Source organism: Coregonus clupeaformis, chromosome 24, assembly GCF_020615455.1.
Source record: "Coregonus clupeaformis isolate EN_2021a chromosome 24, ASM2061545v1, whole genome shotgun sequence".
Classification (NCBI taxonomy): domain Eukaryota; kingdom Metazoa; phylum Chordata; class Actinopteri; order Salmoniformes; family Salmonidae; genus Coregonus; species Coregonus clupeaformis.
In genome coordinates, this window is record NC_059215.1 from 33,213,590 (window position 1) to 33,237,885 (window position 24,296).

Here is a 24,296-nt window from a genome sequence, read left to right on the forward strand (position 1 = left end):
CAAAACAATGAACATATCGAATCATGTAGTAACCAAAAAAGTGTTAAACAAATCAAAATATATTTTATATTTGAGATTCTTCAAATAGCCACCCTTTGCCTTGATGACAGTTTTGATGTCTTCACTATTATTCTACAATGTACAAAATAGTCAAAATAAAGAAACCCTTGAATGAGTAGGTGTTCTAAAAAAAACGGTAGTGTATTTATGACCCTTCTCGTTCAACCCCCTCTCCCACCTTGCGGTGCAGTCCCTCGAGTTCTCCCTCGTGGCGCTGGCACTCCTCCTTGCTGGCATTCTGGGCCTCTCCCAGTAGCGCCTCCAGCTCTTCGTTCCTCTCCACCAGCTCCTCCTGCTCCTGTTGCTGCCTCTGCATGCGCCGCTGCAGCTCCCGCAGCTGGCTGCCCACGTCCTCCACAGCCTCGCGACACCTGCAGGACAGGGTGAGGGAGTCAGGGAGAGAGTGAGATCGTGTGAGAAAAGTGTGTAAGAGAGAGGGAGGGAAAGAAAGACAGGGTGAGAGTAAGTTGAGGGGAGGGAGGTAGAAAGACGGCACAAAATAAGGGAGTAAGATACATGTGTGAAAGAGGGAGAGAGTGTGAGAAAGAGACAGAACAAGAAATATGTCAGATCATTGATTAATGGCAATACAGCGCTTTGTGACAACTGCTGATATAAAAAGGGCTTTATTAAATACATTTGATTGAATAGAGTGAATGCTACTTCTTATGACTGACATGTGGACATGACTGACATGAGGTGACTCCTGGTCAGCACAACCAGAGAAAGACCTCTGAACAGAATGATTCTACAGATGTAGGATAAACGTATTTACTGCAGAGGGGCTGAGGGTGCATCCATACCTTTTATGAATCTGCTCCTGTTCGTCAGGTGTCGATGTTGTCAACAACAGCGTAGGCAGGTCTTTATGGTGCTCACTGCCATTGCCCTCCCCCTGACAAATACACACGTCGGTGTACACACATCATTCCTTCTGTACAGGAAACACATCCTCTTTCTATCTCACAAGGATCATACAAGTACTAACCACATCACATAGTGCTGGGAGTTTGGCAGTCTGTGACATTATTGTTCGAGCTTACAAAGAATCAGTTAGGTAATATGTGGTTACCCAATATTTTAGGGCCCAACAGTAGGCCTATGTTTAGTTAATGCGCACCATCTGTAACAGGGTTTTCTTCTCAGAGTCCAGGGAGCGCACTCGCTCTCTCAGAACCCGGATTTCCCCATCCAGTCTTTCGTTGTGCTCCTTCGCTCTCTGCAGCTCCAGCATATCTGAAGAAAACAAAAAGGCATTGTGTAGAGGGGCTTCACATGGACCTCCCCAAATGAAGTGCTACTTAATAAGTGATACTACAGTGCACTCGGAAAGTATTCAGACCCCTTCACTTTTCCCACATTTTGTTACGTTACAGCCTTTTTCTAAAATGGATTAAATTGTTTTTTCCCCCCTCATCAATCTACACACACAATACCCCATAACGACAAAACAAAAACAGGTTTTAGTCATTTTTACTTATTTACATAAGTACTCAGACCCTTTGCTATGAGACTCAAAATTGAGGTCAGGTGTATCCTGTTTCCATTGATCATCCTTGAGATGTTTCTATAACTTGACTGGAGTTCACCTGTGGTAAATTAAATTGATTAGACATGATTTGGAAAGGCACACACCTGTCTATATAAGGTCCCACAGTTGACAGTGCATGTCAGAGCAAGAACCAAGCCATGAGGTCGAAGGAATTGTCCGTAGAGCTCCGAGACAGGATTGTGTCGAGGCACAGATCTGGGGAAGGGTTCCAAAAAATGTCTGCAGCATTGAAGGTTCCGAAGAACACAGTGGCCTCCATCATTCTTAAACTGCAAAAGTTTGGAACCACCAAGACTCTTCCTACAGCTGGCCGCCCGGCCAAACTGAACAATCGGGGGAGAAGGGCCTTGGTCAGGGAGTTGACCAAGAATCCGATGGTCACTCTGACAGAGCTCAAGAGTTCCTCTGTGGAGATGGGAGAATCTTCCAGAAGGACAACAAATCACCGCAGCACTCCACCAATCAGGCCTTATTGTTAGAGTGGCCAGACAGAAGCCACTCCTCAGAAAAAGGCACATGACAGCCTGCTTGGAGTTTCCAAAAGGCACTCTCAGACCATGAAAAACAAGATTCTCTGGTCTGATGAAACCAAGATTGAACTCTTTGGCCTGAATGCCAAGCGTCACGTCTGGAGGAAACCTGGCACCATCCCTACGGTGAAGCATGGTGGTGGCAGCATCATGTTGTGGGGATGTTTTTCAGCGGCAGGAACTGGGATACTAGTCAGGATCGAGGGAAAGATAAACGGCGCCGAGTACAGAGAGATCATTGATGAAAACCTGCTCCCGAGCGCTCAGGACCTCAGACTGGGGCGAAGGTTCACTTTCCAACAGGACAACGATCCTAAGCACACAGCCAAGACAATGCAGGAGTGGCTTCGGGATAAGTCTCTGAACGTCCTTGAGTGGCCCAGCCAGAGCCTGGCCTTGAACCCGATCGAACATCTTTGGAGAGACCTGAAAATAGCTGTGCAGCAACGCTCCCCATCCATCCTGACACAGCTTGAGAGGATCTGCAGAGAAGAATGGAAAAAAACTCCCCAAATACAGGTGTGCCAAGCTTGTAGCGTCATACACAAGAAGACTCGAGGCTGTAATTGCTGCCAAAAGTGCTTCAACAAAGTACTGAGTAAGGGGACTGAATATTTAAGTAAATGTGATATTTCATGTTTTTCATTTGTAATAAATATTTGTAAAAAATCTAACAACCTGTTTTTGCTTTGTCATTATGGGGTATTGTGTATAGAAAAAATAATAATAATAGAATAAGGCTGTAACGTAACAAAATGTGGAAAAAGTCAAGGGGTCTGAATAGAAAATCAAAAGAAATCAGCCAAGACCTCAGAAAGGAAATTGTAGACCTCCACAAGTCTGGTTCATCCTTGGGAGTAATTTCCAAACGCCTGAAGGTACCACGTTCATCTGTACAAACAATAGTACGCAAGTATGAACACCATGGGACCACACAGCCGTCATACCACTCAGGAAGGAGACGCGTTCTGTCTCCTAGAGATGAACGTACTTTGGTGCAAAAAGTGCAAATCAATCCCAGAACAACAGCAAAGGACCTTGTGAATATGCTGGAGGAAACAGGTACAAAAGTATCTATATCCACAGTAAAACTAATCCTATATTGACATAACCTGAAAGGCCGCTCAGCAAGGAAGAAGCCACTGCTCCAAAACTGCCATAAAAAAAGACAGACTACAGTTTGCAACTGCACATGGGGACAAAGATCGTACTTTTTGGAGAAATATCCTATGGTCTGAGAATAGAACTGTTTGGCCATAATGACCATCGTTATGTTTGGAGGAAAAAGGGGGATGCTTGCAAGCCGAAGAACAACATCCCAACCGTGAAGCACGGGGGTGGCAGCATCATGCTGTGGGGGTGCTTTGCTGCAGGGGGGACTGGTGCACTTCACAAAATAGATGGCATCATGAGGAAGGAAAATTATGTGGATATATTGAAGCAGCATCTCAAGACATCAGTCAGGAAGTTAAAGCTTGGTCGCAAATTGGTCTTCCAAATGGACAATGACCCCAAGCATACTTCCAAAGTTGTGGCAAAATTACTTAAGGACAACAAAGTCAAGGTATTGGAGTGGCCATCACAAAGCCCTGACCTCAATCCTATAGAACATTTGTGGGCAGAACTGAAAAAGTGTGTGTGAGCAAGGAGGCCTACAAACCTGACTCAGTTACAGTACATCAGCTCTGTCAGGAGGAATGGGCCAGAATTCACCCAACTTATTGTGGGAAGCTTGTGGAAGGCTACCCGAAACATTTGACCCAAGTTAAACAATTTAAAGTCAATGCTACCAAATACTAATTGAGTGTATGTAAACTTCTGACCCACTGGGAATGTGATGAAAGAAATAAAAGCAGAAAATAAATCATTCTCTCTACTATTATTCTGACATTTCACATTCTTAAAATAAAGTGGTGATCCTAACTGACCTAAACAGGGAATTTTTGCTAGGATAAAATGTCAGGAATTGTGAAAAACTGAGTTTAAATATATTTGGCTAAGGTGTATGTAAACTTTCGACTTCAACTGTACAACACACATACAACCAGTCAAGTTTGGACACACCTACTCATTCAAGGGTTTTTCTTTATTTTTAATTTTTTTTACATTGTAGAATAATAATGAAGACATCAAAACTATGAAATAACACATATGGAATCATGTAGTAACCAAAAAAGTGTTAATTAAATCAAAATATATTTTATATTTGAGATTCTTCAAATAGCCACCTTTTGCCTTGATGACAGCTTTGCATTCTCTCAACCAGCTTCATGAGGTAGTCACCTGGAATGCGTTTCAATTAACAGGTGTGCCTTCTTAAAAGTTAATTTGTGGAATTTCTTTCCTTCTTAATGCATTTGAGCCAATCAGGTATGGGGGTATACAGAAGATTGCCCTATTTGGTAAAATATCAAGTCCATATTATTGCAAGAACAGCTCAAATAAGCAAAGAGAAACGACAGTCCATCATTACTTTAAGACATGAAGGACAGTCAATACGGAACATTTCAAGTACTTTGAACTTTCAACAGGACAATGACCCAACACACCTCCAGGCTGTGTAAGGGCTATTTTACCAAGAAGGAGAGTGATGGAGTGCTGCATCAGATGACCTGGCCTCCACAATCCCCCGACCTCAACCCAATTGAAATGGTTTGGGATGAGTCGGACAGCAGAGTGAAGGAAAAGCAGCCAACAAGTGCTCAGCATATGTGGGAACGCCTTCAAGACTGTTGGAAAAGCATTCCAGGTGAAGCTGGTTGAGAGAATGCCAAAAGTGTGCAAAGCTGTCATCAAGGCAAAAGGTGGCTATTTGAAGAATGTCAAATATAAAATATGATTCCATATGTGTTATTTAATAGTTTTGATGTCGTTTTGATGTACAAATAAAGAAAAAGCCTTGAATGAGTAGGTGTGTCCAAACCTTTGACTGCTACTGTATGTATGTATGTATGTATGTATACACACACACACACACAGACAGAACCCCTAGATATAGCAAGAGTAGAGTTTTCTGTAGGCTGGCTAGTTTGTTTCGTAACAGTAGTTTAAGTTAGCCTATCTTACACACTTGGTGTGCATAAGTCACCAACTGGCTCCAGTCAATAACGGCGCTTGTTAGGACTCAGTGTTAATATGGATTGTGAAGAAAAATTAGATGGAAGAGGAACTATCAAGGTCAAGTAGTATCTCACCACATTGCTTCAGCTTGTCCACCTCCTTCCTCAGGCTCTCCACCTCTTGACCAGTTCGCTCAAGCTCAGGTCCTACATTTTTTACAAATGACAAATTGTGACATGATTTTAAGAGTAGGCTACACACTTCTATTACTCCAGCATTTCTGTCACTAATATCACACTTTATTACATTGTTTTCAAATATTTTTAAAATTTCCCAATATTTGAACTGCCCTCCTGAACATTAGCAATCCTTTCATGGTGATGCCACACAGCAGCATATTCTCCTTTCCTTCCCGTTGTGTGTTAAAATCATAAGAAATAAAATGTGTGGCCTCCTGAGTGGTGCAGCGGTCTAAGGCAATGCGTTGCAGTGATGGAGGCGTCACTACAGACCCGTGTTCAATCCCAGGCTGTGTCGCAGCCGGCCGTGACCGGGAGATCCATGAGGCGGCATACAATTGGCCCAGCGTCGTCCGGGTTAGGGGAGGGTTTGGCCGGCCGGGATGTCCTTGTCCCATTGCGCTCTAGCGACTCCTGTGGCGTGCCGGGCGCATGCACGCTGACACGGTCGCCAGTTGTACAGTGTTTCCTCCGACACATTGGTGCGCCTGGCTTCCGGGTTAAGTGAGCAGTGTGTCAAGAAGCAGTGCGGCTTGGCAGGGTCGTGTTTTGGAGGACGCATGGCTCTCGACCGTCGCCTCTCCTGAGTCCGTACGGGAGTTGCAGCGATGGGACAAGACTGTAACTACCAATTGGATATCACCAAATTGGGGAGAAAATGGGGTAAAAAAAAGTTTTTTTAATAATAATTGCGTTATTATAATTATATTGTAGGAGTGTTTAAAAGTAAGTGTTAAACATGTATTATAAACTGGGTGCATGCAGATGAGCTTCCCTGAGACGGTTTCTGACAGTTTGTGCAAACCCAGTTTCATCAGCTGTCCGGGTGGCTGGTCTCAGACGATCCTGCAGGTGAAGAAGCCGGATGTGAAGGTCCTGGGCTGGCGTGGTTACACATGGTCTGCAGTTGTGAGGCCGGTTGGACGTACTGCCAAATTCGCTAATGATGTTGGAGGCAGCTTATGGTAGAGAAATGAACATTCAATTCTCTAGCAACAGCTCTGTGGACATTCCTGCAGTCAGCATGCGCCAATTACACGCTAACCTCAAAACTTGAGACATCTGTGGCCTTGTGTTGTGTTTGAAAACCGCACATTTTAGAGTGGTCTTTTATTGTCTCCAGCACAAGGTGCACCTGTGTAATGATCATGCCGTTTAATCAGCTTCTTGATATGCCACACCTTTCAGGTGGATGGATTATCTTGGCAAAGGAGAAATGCTCACCAAAAGGGATGTAAACTAATTTGTGCACAACATTTGAGAAATAAATATTTTAGTGCGTATGGAAAATTTCTGGGATCTTTTTTCAGCTCATTCAACATGGGACCAATACTTTACATGTTGCGTTTATATTTTTGTTCAGTATACATACAAATACTGAGATATATTGTTTGCTCCAGAAAATCAAAAAAGTATTATTTCATACTAATACATTTACATTTTAGTCATTTAGCAGACGCTCTTATCCAGAGCGACTTGCATACATTATCTATTTTATTTTATTTTTCAAATTTGGCCCCCCGTGGGAATCGAACCCACAACCCTGGTGATGCAAACGCCATGCTCTACCAACCGGCCATTCCCTCCCCTTCTCCCGGTCAGCTACGACAGAGCCTGGATTCGAACCAGGATCTCTAGTGGCACAGCTAGCACTGCGATGCAGAGCCTTAGACCACTGCGCCACTCGGGAGGAGAAAGAGATTGTTTAAGTAATTATATATATTTCTTAATTAAGATGGGTAAAAATGACTGGATCCCCTGTTTTCAATACTTCAGCACCCTCTTCTTGCGAGGATAACGACACCGAGCCTTTTTCTAAACTGTTTTAGGAGATTGGCAAACATATTGGGAGGGATCTTAGACCATTCCTCCATAAAGAATCTTTCAAGATCCTTGATACACTTTATCTGCCCCTCTTAAATTCAAACCACAGGTTTTCGATGGGGTTCAAGTCCTGAGACTGAGATCGCCATTGCGAAATGTTGATTTTGTGGTCAATTAAGATTTGGTGGGGGATTTTGTGGTGTGCTTGGAGTCATTGTCTTGCTGGAAGATCCACTTGCGGCCAAGTTACAGCTTCCTGACAGAAGCAAGCAGGTTTTTGGCTAAAATGTCCTGGTACTTGGTAAAGTTCACCTTAACAAGGGCCCCAGGACCAGAGGAAGCAAAATAGCCCCATAACATCTGACTGTATATAAACCCTTGATTGCTCACATGTATTGGCAAATTAGACTTTCAAGGCACTGTCCGCCTTATTGGTACTAGGAATTAATGGAATTCTACAATATTTCAAGGACAAAATGTTATGTATTTAAAGAGATTAAATGGGATCTTAAGCACATAAAAATTCGTAAAATATTGTACGAACTGGAATTCGTAACATATCATATGAATTGCAGATTATTAGTTTAATGTATGCATTAAGGTGTCTAATAGAACATTCTAAAAGGAAAGAATTCAGACCCCTTGACTTTTTCCACATTTTGTTAAATTAAAGCCTTATTCTAAAATTGATTGATGAGAAAAATAAACTATTTAATCTACACACAATACCCCATAATGACGAAGCAAAAACAGATTTTGACATTTTTGCAATTGTTTTTAAAATAGAAAAAAATGAAATACAGTGGGGGAAAAAAGTATTTAGTCAGCCACCAATTGTGCAAGTTCTCCCACTTAAAAAGATGAGGCCTGTAATTTTCATCATAGGTACACGTCAACTATGACAGACAAAATGAGAAAAAAAAATCCAGAAAATCACATTGTAGGATTTTTAATGAATTTATTTACAAATTATGGTGGAAAATAAGTATTTGGTCAATAACAAAAAAGTTTCTCAATACTTTGTTATATACCCTTTGTTGGCAATGACACAGGTCAAACGTTTTCTGTAAGTCTTCACAAGGTTTGCTGGTATTTTGGCCCATTCCTCCATGCAGATCTCCTCTAGAGCAGTGATGTTTTGGGGCTGTCGCTGGGCAACACAGACTTTCAACTCCCTCCAAAGATTTTCTATGGGGTTGAGATCTGGAGACTGGCTAGGCCACTCCAGGACCTTGAAATGCTTCTTACGAAGCCACTCCTTCGTTGCCAGGGCGGTGTGTTTGGAATCATTGTCATGCTGAAAGACCCAGCCACGTTTCATCTTCAATGCCCATGCTGATGGAAGGAGGTTTTCACTCAAAATCTCACGATACATGGCCCCATTCATTCTTTCCTTTACACGGATCAGTCGTCCTGGTCCCTTTGCAGAAAAACAGCCCCAAAGCATGATGTTTCCACCCCCATGCTTCACAGTAGGTATGGTGTTCTTTGGACGCAACTCAGCATTCTTTGTCCTCCAAACACGACGAGTTGAGTTTTTACCAAAAAGTTCTATTTTGGTTTCATCTGACCATATGACATTCTCCCAATCCTCTTCTGGATCATCCAAATGCACTCTAGCAAACTTCAGACGGGCCTGGACATGTACTGGCTTAAGCAGGGGGACACGTCTGGCACTGCAGGATTTGAGTCCCTGGCGGCGTAGTGTGTTACTGATGGTAGGCTTTGTTACTTTGGTCCCAGCTCTCTGCAGGTCATTCACTAGGTCCCCCCGTGTGGTTCTGGGATTTTTGCTCACCGTTCTTGTGATCATTTTGACCCCACGGGGTGAGATCTTGCGTGGAGCCCCAGATCGAGGGAGATTATCAGTGGTCTTGTATGTCTTCCATTTCCTAATAAATTGCTCCCACAGTTGATTTCTTCAAACCAAGCTGCTTACCTATTGCAGATTCAGTCTTCCCAGCCTGGTGCAGGTCTACAATTTTGTTTCTGGTGTCCTTTGACAGCTCTTTGGTCTTGGCCATAGTGGAGTTTGGAGTGTGACTGTTTGAGGTTGTGGACAGGTGTCTTTTATACTGATAACAAGTTCAAACAGGTGCCATTAATACAGGTAATGAGTGGAGGACAGAGGAGCCTCTTAAAGAAGAAGTTACAGGTCTGTGAGAGCCAGAAATCTTGCTTGTTTGTAGGTGACCAAATACTTATTTTCCACCATAATTTGCAAATAAATTCATTAAAAATCCTACAATGTGATTTTTTAGATTTCATTTTCTCATTTTGTCTGTCATAGTTGACGTGTACCTATGATGAAAATTACAGGCCTCTCATCTTTTTAAGTGGGAGAACTTGCACAATTGGTGGCTGACTACCCCCAAGCCATAAGACTCCTGAACAGCTAATCATGGCTACCCGGACTATTTGCACTGCCCCCCCACCCCATCCTTTTTACGTTGCTGCTACTCTGTTAAGTATTTATGCATAGTCACTTTAACTCTACCCACATGTACATATTACCTCAACTACCTCAACTAGCCGGTGCCCCAGCACATTGACTCTGCAACGGTACCCCCCTGTATATATAGCCTCCCTACTGTCACTTTATTTTACTTCTGCTCTTTTTTTCTCTCAACACTTTTTTTGTTGTTTTATTCTTACTTTTTTTTGTTTAAAATAAATGCACTGTTGGTTAAGGGCTGTAAGTAAGCATTTCACTGTAATGTCTGCACCTGTTGTATTCGGCGCATGTGACCAATACAATTTGATTTGATTTGACTAAATACTTTTTTCCCCCACTGTAGTACATTTAAATAAGTATTCAGACCTTTTACTCAGTAGTTTGTTGAAGCACCTTTGGCAGCGATTACAGCATTGAGTCTTCTTGGGTATGACACTACAAGCTTGCCACACCGATATTGGGAGTTTCTCCCATTCTTCTCTGCATATCCTCTCAAGCTCTGTCAGGTTGGATGGGGAGCGTCGCTGCACAACTATTTTTAGGTCTCTCCAAAGACGTTCGATTGGGTTCCAATCCGGGCTCTGGCTGGGCCACTCAAGGACATTCAGAGACTTGTCTCGAAGCCACTCCTGCGTTGTCTTGGCTGTGTGCTTAGGGTCGTTGTCCTGTTGGAAGGTGAACCTTCGCCCCAGTCTGAGGTCCTGAGTGCTCTGGAGCAGGTTTTCATCAAGGATCTCTCTGTACTTTGCTCCGTTCATCTTTCCCTCGATCCTGACTAGTCTCCCAGTCCCTGCCGCTGAAAAACATCCCCACAGCAGGATGCTGCCACCACCATGCTTCACCATAGGGATGGTGCCAGGTTTCCTCCAGATGTGACGCTTGGCATTCAGGCCAAAGAGTTCAATCTTGGTTTCATCAGACCAGAGAAACTTGTTTCTCATGGTCTGAGAGTCCTTCAGGTGCCTTTTGGCAAACTCCAAGCGGGCTGTCATGTGCCTTTTACTGAAGAGTGGCTTCTGTCTGGCCACTCTACCGTAAAGGCTTGATTGGTGGAGTGCTGCAGAGATGGTTCTCCTTCTGGAAGGTTCTCCCATCTCCACAGAGAAACTCTGGAGCTCTGTCAGAGTGACCATCGGGTTCTTGGTCACCTCCCTGACCAAGGCCCTTCTCCCCCGATTGCTCAGTTTGGCCGGGCAGCCAGCTCTAGGAAGAGTCTTGGTGGTTCCAAACTTCTTCCATTTAAGAATGATGGAGGCCATTGTGTTCTTGGGGACCTTCAAAGCTGCAGAAATAGTTTGGAACCCTTCCCCAGATCTGTGCCTCAACACAATCCTGTCTCGGAGCTCTACGGACAATTCCTTCGACCTCATGGCTTGGTTCTTGCTCTGACATGCACTATCAACTGTGGGACCTTATATAGACAGGTGTGTGCCTTTCCAAATCATTTCCAATCAATTGAATTTACCACAGGTGGACTCCAATCAAATTGTAGAAACATCTCATGGATGATCAATGGAATCAGGATGCACCTGAGCTCAATTTCGAGTCTCATAGCAAAGGGTCTGAATACTTATGTAAATATGGTATCTGTTTTTAATTTTTATATAAATGCGCAAACATTTCTACAAACCTGTTTTCGCTTTGTCATTATGGGGTATTGTGTGTAGATTAATGAGGAAAACATTTCATTTAATCCATTTGAGAGTAAGGCTGTAACGTAACAAAATGTTGAAAAAGTCAAGGGGTCTGAATACTTTCCGAATGCACTGTAAATGCATTTATATAGCTTCCAAATGCTTTTTTTTACAATGGTAATGGTGGAGTACAAAAATGGCTGCGCAATGGCTTAAAAACAGCGCCCCGTCAGTCATCTAGGATATATATACATAATTGACTCAAACACACGCAGGTTTTTTATAATGGCCGGGCATCACTTTCCATTTTAGCAAATAAACACCAGGTGGGAGGCGGGATCAGGTCAGCCCAGAATTGTCCAATGAGGTTGCAGAGTGGGCCCAAGCACACCACAGTTTTTTTTTACTCTTTGTGCACATGCTGCAGGGCTCGAGAACAATTACATGATACACATTATATGACGTTGTACACAATTTTCAGGGATCCATTTTGGCTAGTGAGCGCTAGTTTCAAAACTACTGGGTGAACTTAGGCAGAATTTCTGTAATATGACTAATTTAACCTGGGAAAACATGTTTGTTATGAAGTTGAAGACATGCTCTTTATAACAATGTTAAAATGAGATTAAATAATAATTTCTGACAAAAATACACTACCCAAAAGGCACTCTATTTGTGGAATGACCCAAGTATTATACAATATTTAAAGTAATTACAAGTAGGCTATACGTGCACACATTTAGCACTGCATCAAATGTAAGCCTGCCTGTTATATAAAATGTTTAATCAATATTTGTGCATTTTATAGGCCTCGCCTCCTTTACGGAGTTTCCTGCTGCTTCTCCTGTTGATCCTGTCATTTGCTGGCTTACCGATCTGTCCACTATGGGGGTTCTGCCTTCATCGGGTACCACAAATGTGCAGCCAGGGTGGCATCTCAACCACTTTCTCCTACTCTGTCCTCTTGCTGCCACGACCACTCACGCCAAACCACTTACACCATCCACCCTTCCAACACTCGTCTGATGACGAGAAGCCAAACTTGTGACGTGGGATGTATTGATGTGTTTGGCTAATGGTTTGTCTTCCGGTTATTGTTGGGCCGTAACACAGATTGATAAGACCAAATGCTGATTTTATTTGTGTGACTGCAGGATGCACCCTGAACTGCCCAGCAAATAGTGTACTAAGAAAATGTGTAGGGGAATATCAATTACATTCTATTTTATATTAGTCAACTCAGAAGTGAGAAGGTGTTCATGTTATTGCTTGGTACTACAGGTAACCTCTGTAGCTCAGCTGGTAGAGCACGGCGCTTGTAAGGCCAAGGTAGTGGGTTCGATCCCCGGGACCACCCATACACAAAAAAAAACAATATGTATGCACGCATGACTGTAAGTCGCTTTGGATAAAAGCGTCTGCTAAATAGCATATTATTATTATTATTAAAATAATGGAAACACTTAAGTGAGGAATACAAAATATATTGAAAGCAGGTGATTCCACAGAGCTGTGGTTCCTGAGTTAATTAAGCAATTAACATCCCATCATGCTTAGGGTAATGTATAAAAATGTTTAGGCCATTATTTTGGCTACCATGTCTAGGCCCCCATAGGATGACAATGCCCCCATCCAAAGGGCACGGAGTGGTCACTGAATGGTTTGATACCATGGCCGTCTCAGTCACCAGATCTCAACCCAATTGAACACTTATGGGAGATTCTGTAGCAGCACCTGAGACAGCGTTTTCCACCACCTACAACAAAACACCAAATGATGGAATTTCTCACGGAAGAATGGTGTCACATCCTTCCAACAGAGTTCCAGACACTTGTAGAATCTATGCCAAGGTGCATTGAAGCTGTTCAGGCTCGTGGTGGCCCAACGCCCTATTAAGACACTTTATGTTGGTGTTTTATTTTGGTAGTTACCTGTACAATATAATGAGAAAGATAATATTGTTGTCTCATACCACACATGGCCTGGGTCTTCTTGGCAGATTCCAGCTCGTCTGTCAGTCTGCGGATGTCCTCGTGGGCCATGGAAAGCCTCCGAGCTGCCTCCTCCAGATCCCTCTCCAGCCGCTGGCGCTCGGAACGCTCCTGGGATACGTCCTCATTGCGGACCTGAGACAGAGGGAGAGCAAATACGGAGTCAAGATTGAGTCAAGATACCATGTTGGCGTTAGAACTTTAAACAAATGCATGTGTGGCAATAATATGGATAAAATGTTTATAGATATTTGCATCTGATAGAGTACATAAATGTACTGAAGCTGAAACCCAACTAAAAAACCCATATTGATACTTTATTTTTCTTGGTAATAATTACGTTTACAGAGCTTCATATAAACGTGGACAATTTCCACCAGACCCATAACTCCCAATGCCCATGCCATTCAAAATGCCAGTCTAAAACATTTAAATATTTAAGCAGTTAGTAAGGCTCCAGGGTTAGCAATGTGAGCAGTGTCGTGGATGCCTTGCCAACAGTAGTACGGCTCTGAAATAGGACTTGAAAGGAAGAACCACAGAAAAGTTGACCCATGCAATCTTGCCTCAAGTCATTACAATATCATGGTTAGTTGGATATGGCAGATAAGATGGGGACCTACAGGGGCACCATTGTGTGTGCTCTGTGAGGACTTGCGTAGGCCAAACAGCTTCTTCCAAGGCCTCTGAGCTGGAGACTGCTGCTCCTTGGGAAGAAAGACCACGGGGCAGAAGGATTGACAAGAGAACCTATGAGGGTGTCCCCACTGTCCAGGATCAATGCCAGCTGCGTCAAGGCGGTATCAACTTAGACGCTAAATCAGCGTTTCCCAAACTCGGTCCTCAGGACCCCAAGGGGGATTTTTGCCCTAACACTACACAGCTGATTCAAATTATCAAAGCTTGATGATTAGTTGATTATTTGAAATCAGCTGTGTAGTGTTAGGGCCTTGGGGTCCCGAGGACAGAGTTTGGGAAACCCTGTGCTAAATACAATTTTTTAAATTAAAGGGTCAATCTGCAGTTTCAACAATAACAAAGTGACACCCAGTCACTGTTTAGGTAAACAGATGAGGGATAGGGCTGGAGAAATGTAACCATTTCAACGGACCATCCATGATATCAAAATTATGGTTTTAACCATGTTTTGAGGCTATACAGTGTTTGCTTAAAATTAAATTGTTTACAAACAAAGGAGTTTGTATTTTGGGGTTCTGATGGGGTACGACAATTGAACTAAGCTCATGAGGTATATATAACTTATATTCTTCAATAATCAATGGGTATATATAATGAATTTAAAAGTCCAAAAATGTATGTAGCATTTGCAGATTGGCTCTTTAAAGTCAGATTTCACTTCCAGATCTCTTTTCTTTCATAACCTGAGAGAGATGCTGACTAGTCTAAAGCAAGAGGAGGTTTTCCACCCAGATATCTATAGTTATCCCTCTTCACCTGGTTCATGCTTTCTTTGGTACACTGCATGGTCTCCCTCTGCTGTCTTAACTCTTCCTCCATAGTGTGGCGAATATGATCCAGCTCGTCCTGTGAAACACAGCAACCCCACACCCCAGGACAGTCACATACATTTAAAACTGCACTCCGTGATTTACATACATTTAATTGACTGTATTTGAAAACAGCTTTACTTATAGCCTTCATTGTGGAACACAAACAAGATAGAAAATAACCAATAAAAACATAGTCCGTTACCTGCAGGTGGACCTCCCTGAGGTTGCCTGTGAGGCTCTGCGTGTCCAGCCTCCTCTCTGCAGCCTCCAGTCTCTCCAACAGCGTGGCCCTCTCCACCAGCAGGTAGGCCACCTGCTCACTGGTGCTGCTGAGGCCAATTTCACCCAAGTCCTCCTGGGCCAGCATCTCCACCACCTCCTTCCTCTGTGAATCTGTGAGACAGTGGAAAGGAGAGTAATTGGGTCAATGCAGTGTCTTGCCCAATCACAAACGGCTACTAATCCCAACCGCCCAGGTACTTGTAGAGATAGACATAAGCAAGATTCTGTGTCTACACTGTTGTTCAGACAACTTTTCACAGTGTGTGCTAAGTGACAACAATGCGTGCCAGTGAATACATCTTCCATTAATCTTGCCTAAATACCTTGCTGGAGCCTAATCTGCTGGAGGTCTGCATGGAGCTGCTCGTTGTCCCGCTCATACTCGGCTGTCAGAGACTCACGCTCCTCCAGCAGGCCACGGATGTGCTCCACATAGTTCTCCACCTGAGACAGACCGACAGCCAGCCATGAATGACATTGGTCCATGGATGAGGCTACCCCCCTGGTAGGGATGATATTGAGAACCGGACCAGTACTTTACTAGTACCCGTATTAAATTGGACAGAGCTGACTGAATCCCATTGGAACTTTTGCTGCCTGTTTTCAGTTCTGGATTGTCTAAACACTGCTACCATGAGTTAAATGTAAAATAAATGTAGAATGCAATTTGTGGACTGAATACAGTAGGCCAGGACTGCCCAACCCTGTTCCTGGAGAGCTACCGTCCTGTAGGTTTTTGCTCCAACCCTAATCTAGCACACCTGATTCTAATAATTAGCAGGCTGATAAGATTAATCAGGTTAGTAACACCTGTGGTTGGAGCAAAAACCTACAGGAGGTTAGCTCTCCAGGAACAGGGTTGGGCAACCCTGCAGTAGGCTATAGTTTTGCTTTAAAACAAGATAGCTGTGGGCAAGACTATTCACCAGCTTCCTCGTGCACCAGAAGGAGGATAGCAGCACAAATGTGATATGAACGCCTCATTAACCATTCTTTAGAACTAGGCATCAGATAGCAGATCCTAGCCTACCGTCTGTGGCCCCTGGTGTGTTATGTGCATTATGTCTTAGGCAACTGTTCCAGAACCAGTTGTGTAATTTACTTCAAAACGGTTAGCGGGATAACTGTGATGGGAAATGCTGATCCCAAGTCAGTTCACACTGACTGAGTAATCACAGTGTGGTGTCTGCTGAGCTCTGTGCCTCACCTCTTTCATCTCGGTGGCCTGCTGTGTGCGCAGCGTGTGCAGCTCCTGGGTAGCTGTGCGCAGGTCTCCCTCACAATGCAGGAGCTGACGCCACAGGTGCCGCTGACACTCCTCCGGACTTGCCGAGTGAGCCAGGCCGCCCTCCTGCAGACGCAGGGCAATCTGATCCAACTCCGACGGAACCTGGGCGCCATAACAAAACGCATTAAACAAAATGATACGCCATAGTTATTTCCTTTTTACAGGTGATGCCATGTCGTACCATTTGGTGTGATTGAATGATTTAACAGCAAAGCAGTCAGTTTAACTGTAATGTGATCTCCTTTGTGACACATGGGCGGTCACGCACAGAGACCCCTGCCAACGCTAAACACAGCCTAAAATAGAATTCAATACTGTAATTTGCAAGCCCAGTAACCTGACACGGCTCATCATTCAACGATGAGACTACAAGGCTACTAAAGACATTGTTCAACATGATAGTAGGCAGAATGGTTCAACAAGCTGCCCCAGAGCATCAGGTCTCATCCACCCCCACCTGTTGTTGTGATCTAACACAAAATATTACTGCCAAGTCAAAATTGTTTTGTTAGGCTAGTTGTGAGTTCACAATAACTGAACTGCCAAAGAATTAAAACTATGATTGACAAATAGTGTCCCTTCTCCATGGCATCCCTTATAACCAATTGAAAGGTCAGTTGTTCTCATACTTTGCTATCACATAGGGCCCTAGCTCTCAAGTACCCAAGAGGACATTCAGCCAGCCCTAGGGTTCTCAGTTGAAAGTATGGACCTCAGCTGGGCAATGTGAACTACAATCCCAACACTCTGTTTTAACATTTAGAAACGCTAATAAAACTCACTTGCGATACGGTTTTGGAAACCTTTGGAACTTCACTTTCATTTCACAGAGAAATAATTGTACAAATACAAAATATAAACCTACTGTGCATTTTTTAAAATATAATTCCACAGAGTTGTTTTGCATTGCACATTTACCTGAACTACAACAACACTTCCTGAGTTAATGGAAACTTGGGAGGGAACAACAACAAAAACGTTGGCTTGTGTAGCTGCATTACACAAAAAACCTCAGTGGAAATCTGTAAAACAGCTAACAGTAAGTGTATCTTGAATATTTGTAAAGTTATTTTTGGATGCTAATTCAGTTGTGTTCAAGGTTTCCAAAAGTGTATCGCAATCAAGGATCCATTTGTTTCTAGATAGAGCATTTCTCACTTGAATCCCTTCAGCTAATCAAAAGGGGATGTGGAATGACTCCAATGCAATGCAATTGGAGTCATGATAAGGGCAAATAGCGCCCTGGGCCTAGACTTAGAACTAGCTACTGAAGATTAGCAACTAAAACATTTGCATTGCATGACATGCAGGTTTAAAATTAACATATTATCAAGCTGGATGACTTCATGCACATGCCTATCTCGTTTAAATAAGCAAATTCAGGCTTGAGTTTACCTCATCATAATCCATGTCCATACACTAGCTAGATCCAAGGGAGTTGCATTTGCAAGTGATGCTGTTTCCTTCAGTAAAAAGTTACCAAGTAGCAGGCTACATGGTACACTGTTAAACAGCTTGTGGTTTGAAATGCATGACAAGGATGGATGCAAGCCAGCGAAATCCACAGACAGTAGTTTAGACCGTCCATCCCAAGTCAATCACCTGAAAAAGATGACAGAGCAACTATAAACAGAGCAAGGAATGAGCAAACGATTAAAGCTAAGCAAGGCTTAGAGTCGAGCCGATTATAGTTAGCTAGCTGCTAAAAACTAATCTTGAGGAGCTGTCATGATGGTCCAGCAGCAACTACTACGTCAGTTGCTCTCGAGAACCCAAGTTGCCATTCTACTGCCTTTATCACTAGAGTTAACTAGCTAGCGTCTATGAATAGGCTACTAACGTTACGCTAGCTACTATATAGAACGAAACTCTGAAGCTTGCACTAATGTCTGTCTGACTGATAACATTTCAGGGTGCAATGTCTCACAACAAGTAGGCAGACAACCTTAGTTAATTAGCTAGCTATAAAATAGAGGCAGTGCAACGTTAGCCAGCTGGAGTTTGATAAAATTCCTCATTCTCCCCAAAATGTCTGACAACGTCAGAGAGGAACGACTTACTAATGTTAGCAATCACAGAGAGTTAGCGCTAGCTAACGTTAGCTTGCTAGCTTGCTAACGTCAGCTAAACGAATGATCGCTGACTGCATGCACGCCAAAAAGTTATTAATTACAAGTTGTAGACACAACTGAGCGACTTCAAATCTTGGACGCTTGGCTCGATCAAACTTATTGCACCGCCACTTCCAGCACCAGGCAAAACCAACCAACCTACCTACCTAGCTAGCTAGCTAGCTAGCGCTGAAGCTCAGGTGCAGCAAACACTCACTGATGTAGCCAGCAGGTGTGGACAAGTCGGTCGCTTCTACCAGCGCCTAGGCAACGGAATATACCATTCAGGTGATACAGGGGGTAAATGGGAAAATCTATCTATTGTATGATGAGGAGAAATATGTGTCTCTAATCATTTTATACAAAACATGAAAATGGTAACAATAAAAAACTATGTACAAAAAAAAAGTCACGTTCTATACTGATCCCTGGAGCATGCTTTTGGGGAACAGTCGATGGCGCGCTGGACTTCGGGCTAGAAGGTTGAGGGTTCGAGACCTGCTCCCTGCCTGTTTCATTACAATACATTTAGTTGTTCTGTATCTCCTTTGTAAACCTGAAAACACCAACGTGTGGAATAGGAGGGCCAGAATGCACCCACATTTATTTCGGTCAGTACAGTAAATTCCTCTGAAAATGAATGCCTTATATATATATTTAGCCTTCTGTGTGTCATTTAATGTAATTGCTTTGTGGCATGATTTGCATTTCTATTTATCTGTTGCCAGTCGCTTTGTAACTCACCACACGCACATGCAAATTAACATAATGGTTTGTGTACTGTACACCGCATTTAGGCCTAGCACACTCCCACTCTAAAGTGGCATTTTTTTTGTATTTTCTTTTTCCATATATATCTTTCTTTGGGATTAAAAGATAGGGTGATCATAACTAGTGCAGTATGATCATATAGACACCAGATGTGGGATTAACTCAACGTGAAATGTTTACAGTATAAATATTTTCATGTGGCTTGCTGTTCTACTGCTCAAGGGTGGGTCTGGTTTGAGATGGTGATTTTGGACTGAAGGGAGTCAGGAGAGCAAAGGGAGCTCTGTTCAACTAAAAGGAAATGGGCGTTTAGGGTTTCTTTTTTTAAAACTCTGCAGCATTCCTCCTCCTTTCCTCCTAATGGAAACTTTGGAAATGGAGTGATTGAAAAAAATAAAGGGGGAGTGGCATGAGAGGCAAGGAGAGGACCACCAGAGGGGAAACTTACAGAGTTGTACAGAAGGAGAGGCCTGATTCAGAGGAACGTGAAATACACAAACTAAGGTGAGTACAGATTCTTCAATGATAATTCGGACTTTCTGGAGTACATTCACCAGAGGTTTATTATATAAATGTTATTATATAAATGTTTTATAGGCGTACTTGTCAGATTCTGGCTTTATGATGGAAGAAAAACATGTTCTTAAATCACCAGACTGAAGTATTCAGAGCATAACGCATGGAACAAGTCTTAGAATTGAGAAAGCTTGTGATAAGCCATTTTCTATAAATGTTTTGATTTCCATGCTAATTCTCATTCAACTCAACCGATACAGTCACATCTAAGACACCCAAGCCCTTCATTCAGTTGTCAGATGGAATTTGTTTCATTTAATGGTATAATTTGACAATCATGATTTACCCACCCCAAATCGGGCCCCTCCTAAAGATAGAGATCTATACAGACGTGTTCATCGTTCTACCCTTTTTGCTGGGCTAATTCATCATGTCCCCTGTGGTAAAATTATATTTTTATGTTTTTGACCACCATACTACTACAAAACTACTATATTATGACTATGTTCAATGTTTGCGGGTGTTGTTGTAAACATCTATTTGATGATTTATTTAGCAAAACTGGATTTGCTCTTTACAAGTTGAAATGTTGTAAAGCTAATATTAAAACCATTTGTTAGCCCAGTTTACTCCTCCAAATTGTAAAGCACGTATTCCCCTTTTCCGTCATTGCAGACGTTTGAGGTTACTTCAGTAAATAACGTGACACAATTTTTATTTCAACCAGCCCCGCCCTCTCGTTTAAATACATGTTTATTACAGTGACACAGACCAGTCAAAGAGCCGTTTTAGAAAGAGTTAATTGGCTCTCTGTTTTGTGGCCTTTTCACAGCTCAGACTTTCCATTTGCGTTTGGGGTGAAATCTATTTGAGCTCAGAAGCACACAGTGGTGGAAAAAGTACTCAATTGTCACATTTGAGTAAAAGCAAAGATACCTTAATAGAAAATGACTCAAGTAAAAGTCACCCCAGTAAAATATTACTTGAGTAAAAGTCTAAAAGTAACTTGTTTTAAATGTACTTAAGTATAAGTAGTTGAAAACATACTCAATTGTCATACCTGAGTAAAAGTAAAAGTAAATGCTATACATTACATTCCTTTTGTTAAGAAAACCAGACAGCAGAATTATTTAGTTTTTAAAAAATTTTTACAGACAGACAGGGGCATTCTCCAACACTCAGACATAATTTACAAACACAGTATTTGTATTTAGTGAGTCTGCCAGATAAGAGGCAGTAGGGATGACAACACGTTATATTGATAGGTGTGTGAATTGGACCATATTGCTGTCCTGCCTGAGCATTCGAAATGTGTACTCTTGGTGTCAGAGAAAATGTATGGGAGTAAAAGTAGGCAAAAAAAAAAGTGGAATGTAGTGGAGTAAAAGTAATAAATATAAATAGTAAAGTAAAAGTACAGATACCCCCAAAAACGTTACTTTAAAGTATTTTTACTTAAATACTTTACACCCCTGGAAGCACAGTAAACCTATATTATGAGGTGGATGTGGAGGTGCGGCAGTGTTTGTGAGGTGAACCTGATGAAAAACATACATTTGCAAATATTACTTTATAGCATCTAGACCACAAGTTTTTTTTGCCATAATCAAAATATTGTTTTGGCTTCCCTTAAACCAATAAAAACACCAACCAAGCCCGAACTGAAACAGTAAATGTTGCCTGTTATGTGCAAGCCATCTGTGATTTCAGCCAGATTTCAATCTCCATTATCTGACAGGGACCTTGTTCAGATGGCGTACTTGCTGATGTTTGTGACCCTGCTGCATCTAATCACCTTGGCCATGCTCTTCATTGCCACCATGGAGAAGGTGAGAGACCTACTTCACCAATATATATTTTCATTATTGTTAGTTAAGATATAAATGTGTGATAAAAGTAGTTCAGCCTTTTCTCATACAGTAGATGTTTACCATACAACAAAACCACTCCCTTCACTTGAACACGTTTCCTGCCTCTCTTTCCCTCTTAGTCCTGGTGGGTATGGGATGGGATGGAGAACTCAGATCTCTGGTATAACTGTAGATTTGACAATGACACTGGAACCTGGTTGTGTGCCTCCACCAAGGAGACTGGTAAACATATTTTTTACCCCATGACATCATTGAAATCTTCCCTTCCCTGACAGTTTGAGGTGCATATTGATAAATCTTTCCTTGTCCTTCCTCAGAGTGGCTCCAATCAGTCCAGGTGTTGATGGTGCTGTCTGTGGTCTTCTCTTCAGTTTCCTTCCTAGTCTTCCTTGGGCAGCTCTTCACAATGTCCAAAGGGGGGCTCTTCTACTTCACTGGATTATGTCAAGTCTTTGCAGGTATGAAGTGAAACAATGAACCATCTCTATCTGCCACCAGGCCTGTTGTAGTTGATTTTGAAAAGGTAATGTGGTCAGAAAAAACGCATGGTCCTAACCATCAGTGCTAGATAATGTTTACAAACATTCACTCATGCTGTGAAAGACCAACGAGCTCCCCTTATGGTGAAATACTGCTCTTGCAGTCTCCTTCAAATCTTTTCAGCCTACCTCCGAAAGTTTTTCCAGTGCTGTGTTACGGTTGTTGTAATATAGCAATTTGATGAAAGTATAGGATCATTTCAACACTGGTATAGAGTGTCAGTTGTTGCGGCCCAAGTCAACCACTTTGCAATAACCAGAAGACGAACCATTAGCTTGTTCATGAATACATGCCACAGTAGACCTACGACAACATCAATAACAAATGCCTCTTCAGCAAAGCCCTCTTCAGTATGGAATCAATCAAATCATAGGGGTGCTTAACTTCCCCCTTCATTCCTTCATTTCATTATTTATTTCCTTTATTTTGGACAATATAAAATAAACAGGGAGCCTAAATTGTGCATGGAGTTTCATTGTCATGCATGCTGACATCCAGGATGTAATTTTTGTGCTGCGATTCCAATTTAGTGACTTTTTCATCCAAATTATCGTTTTCAGCTGCAAGCAAACGTTATTTATGAGAACTTGGAATAGACGCATGGCTGCGGGAAGATGTTTTGCACTGGGGGTGCTGTAATTAATTAATTAATTTATCAGGGGGTGCTGCAGCACCCTCAGCACACCTACTTCCTGCCTTTATGCTGGTTCAGTCACCGATTGACAGCTCATCAGAACAGTCCACACTCAGGCTCTTTATACCTGACGGGAGGCGCGAATTCAAGACTCTGATTGGTGTGGGCACATACTCACACCTGATGCTCCTTTTCGTTGATTACGGGGAGGTAACGCACACAGAATAATTTCATTCTAAAACAGGCAGGAACAACAACATAACACAGTATACAGTAGAGTTATCTTGATGTGACTAATTTAAGAGTGTTACAGGAAAGAATAGAATAGATGCTTTATTGTCTATTGTTCAACGGAAATGTGTCATTTTGCTGTCACAGTACACTCAGTGCTTGACTTGGGCAGGATCTCACTGGAGCTGAGTACCGGCACCTCAACTTTTCTACTGCTTGAGCTCCTGCGCCTCTTACAGAATATTAGCTCAAAACTATTGTGGAGCTCCTGCACCTAAATATAAACAGTAACGGCACCCAAAATGAGTACAGGCACCTATTTCAGTCCAAGTTAAGCACTGAGTATACCCCTAACTTAGCTCTGGCTTTTGATTCTCTTAGGTCTCACTGCATTTGCGGCTGCTCTCATCTACACACTGCACAACCAAGAGATCCTCCAGGACTCACAAGAGCTGATCAAGGGACATTTTGGCTACTGTTTCATACTGGCCTGGGTGTGTGTACCGCTGCTACTGATCAGTGGAGTCATGTACATCCACCTACGTAAGAAAGAGTGACCAGGGAAGAGAGGTGAATACTGAGCACAAAAAAAAGCCTAGTTGTTGACATTGAGCTATAATTAGATCAGAGGCGATGGAGCTCCAGATCTGGGTCTGTTACTTTGTTGTCATATAGAAGCAGCTATTTCTGATCAATCCAAATATTGATTGGATCTTGGATAAAAGCGAATCTGGTGAGGCTTTTGAATATAGCATGTTTAGTAGCCTATAGAGCTTCGCTATACAGTGCTACAGGCAATTATATATATTTGTCCTATTTCCAAAATATCTATGTCTGAAAAATTCTGAAAGCTCCAAGTCAGTATGTATTGTAAACCTGGGTGACTTATGAAGCCAACGATGACAACTACCAAAGAGGTGTTCCTGATATTGCAGAATCAAGCTTGTATTGATTTGAAATATATGTACATGAATAGGGAAATATATTTTTGTATTTGTAATATGTAGTCCTATCAGCTAGAGCTGCTCTAACTTTCCTAAATAAAACGTATAGAACTTACGTTGAAGTTAGTTGTTTCTTATTATATTCTCTGTTATTTATTTGATTGAAATGCTCTTATTTTCAGTGTGCAGAACAAAACACGCCACATACATCTTTCATGTTCTATTCAGTAACAGTTACCAATAGTGATAATT

At 42.3% G+C, this 24,296-nt stretch overlaps 2 protein-coding genes across 3 annotated transcripts in view; one reads left to right on the plus strand and one right to left on the minus strand.

The window, feature by feature from the left end:
- The window catches only part of ccdc30 (coiled-coil domain containing 30), a 40,186-nt gene extending 21,423 nt beyond the window's left edge, over positions 1-18,763 (minus strand). The window contains exons 1-12 of one of the 2 annotated variants that reach the window (XM_045207148.1): positions 18,701-18,763; positions 17,822-18,028; positions 16,346-16,528; positions 15,462-15,582; positions 15,059-15,249; positions 14,801-14,890; positions 13,969-14,052; positions 13,327-13,480; positions 5,337-5,408; positions 1,181-1,296; positions 864-955; positions 239-431 (exon numbers count right to left, since the gene is read on the minus strand). In XM_045207148.1, the coding sequence (XP_045063083.1) occupies positions 239-431; positions 864-955; positions 1,181-1,296; positions 5,337-5,408; positions 13,327-13,480; positions 13,969-14,052; positions 14,801-14,890; positions 15,059-15,249; positions 15,462-15,582; positions 16,346-16,528; positions 17,822-17,842 (1,317 nt within the window). In that variant the 5' untranslated portion in view covers positions 17,843-18,028; positions 18,701-18,763. The remainder of the gene's footprint in view (positions 1-238; positions 432-863; positions 956-1,180; positions 1,297-5,336; positions 5,409-13,326; positions 13,481-13,968; positions 14,053-14,800; positions 14,891-15,058; positions 15,250-15,461; positions 15,583-16,345; positions 16,529-17,821; positions 18,029-18,700) is intronic. The other variant, XM_045207149.1, reaches the window with a different exon arrangement.
- Positions 18,764-18,998: 235 nt separating this feature from the next.
- LOC121537478 (epithelial membrane protein 3) lies at positions 18,999-24,159 on the plus strand. The gene is made up of 6 exons (XM_041845100.2): positions 18,999-19,148; positions 19,647-19,812; positions 21,563-21,653; positions 21,815-21,917; positions 22,013-22,153; positions 23,482-24,159. Exons 2-6 carry the CDS (start codon positions 19,718-19,720, stop codon positions 23,655-23,657), a joined length of 606 nt encoding a protein of 201 aa, XP_041701034.1. The 5' UTR covers positions 18,999-19,148; positions 19,647-19,717; the 3' UTR covers positions 23,658-24,159.
- The last annotated feature ends 137 nt before the right edge of the window (positions 24,160-24,296 follow it).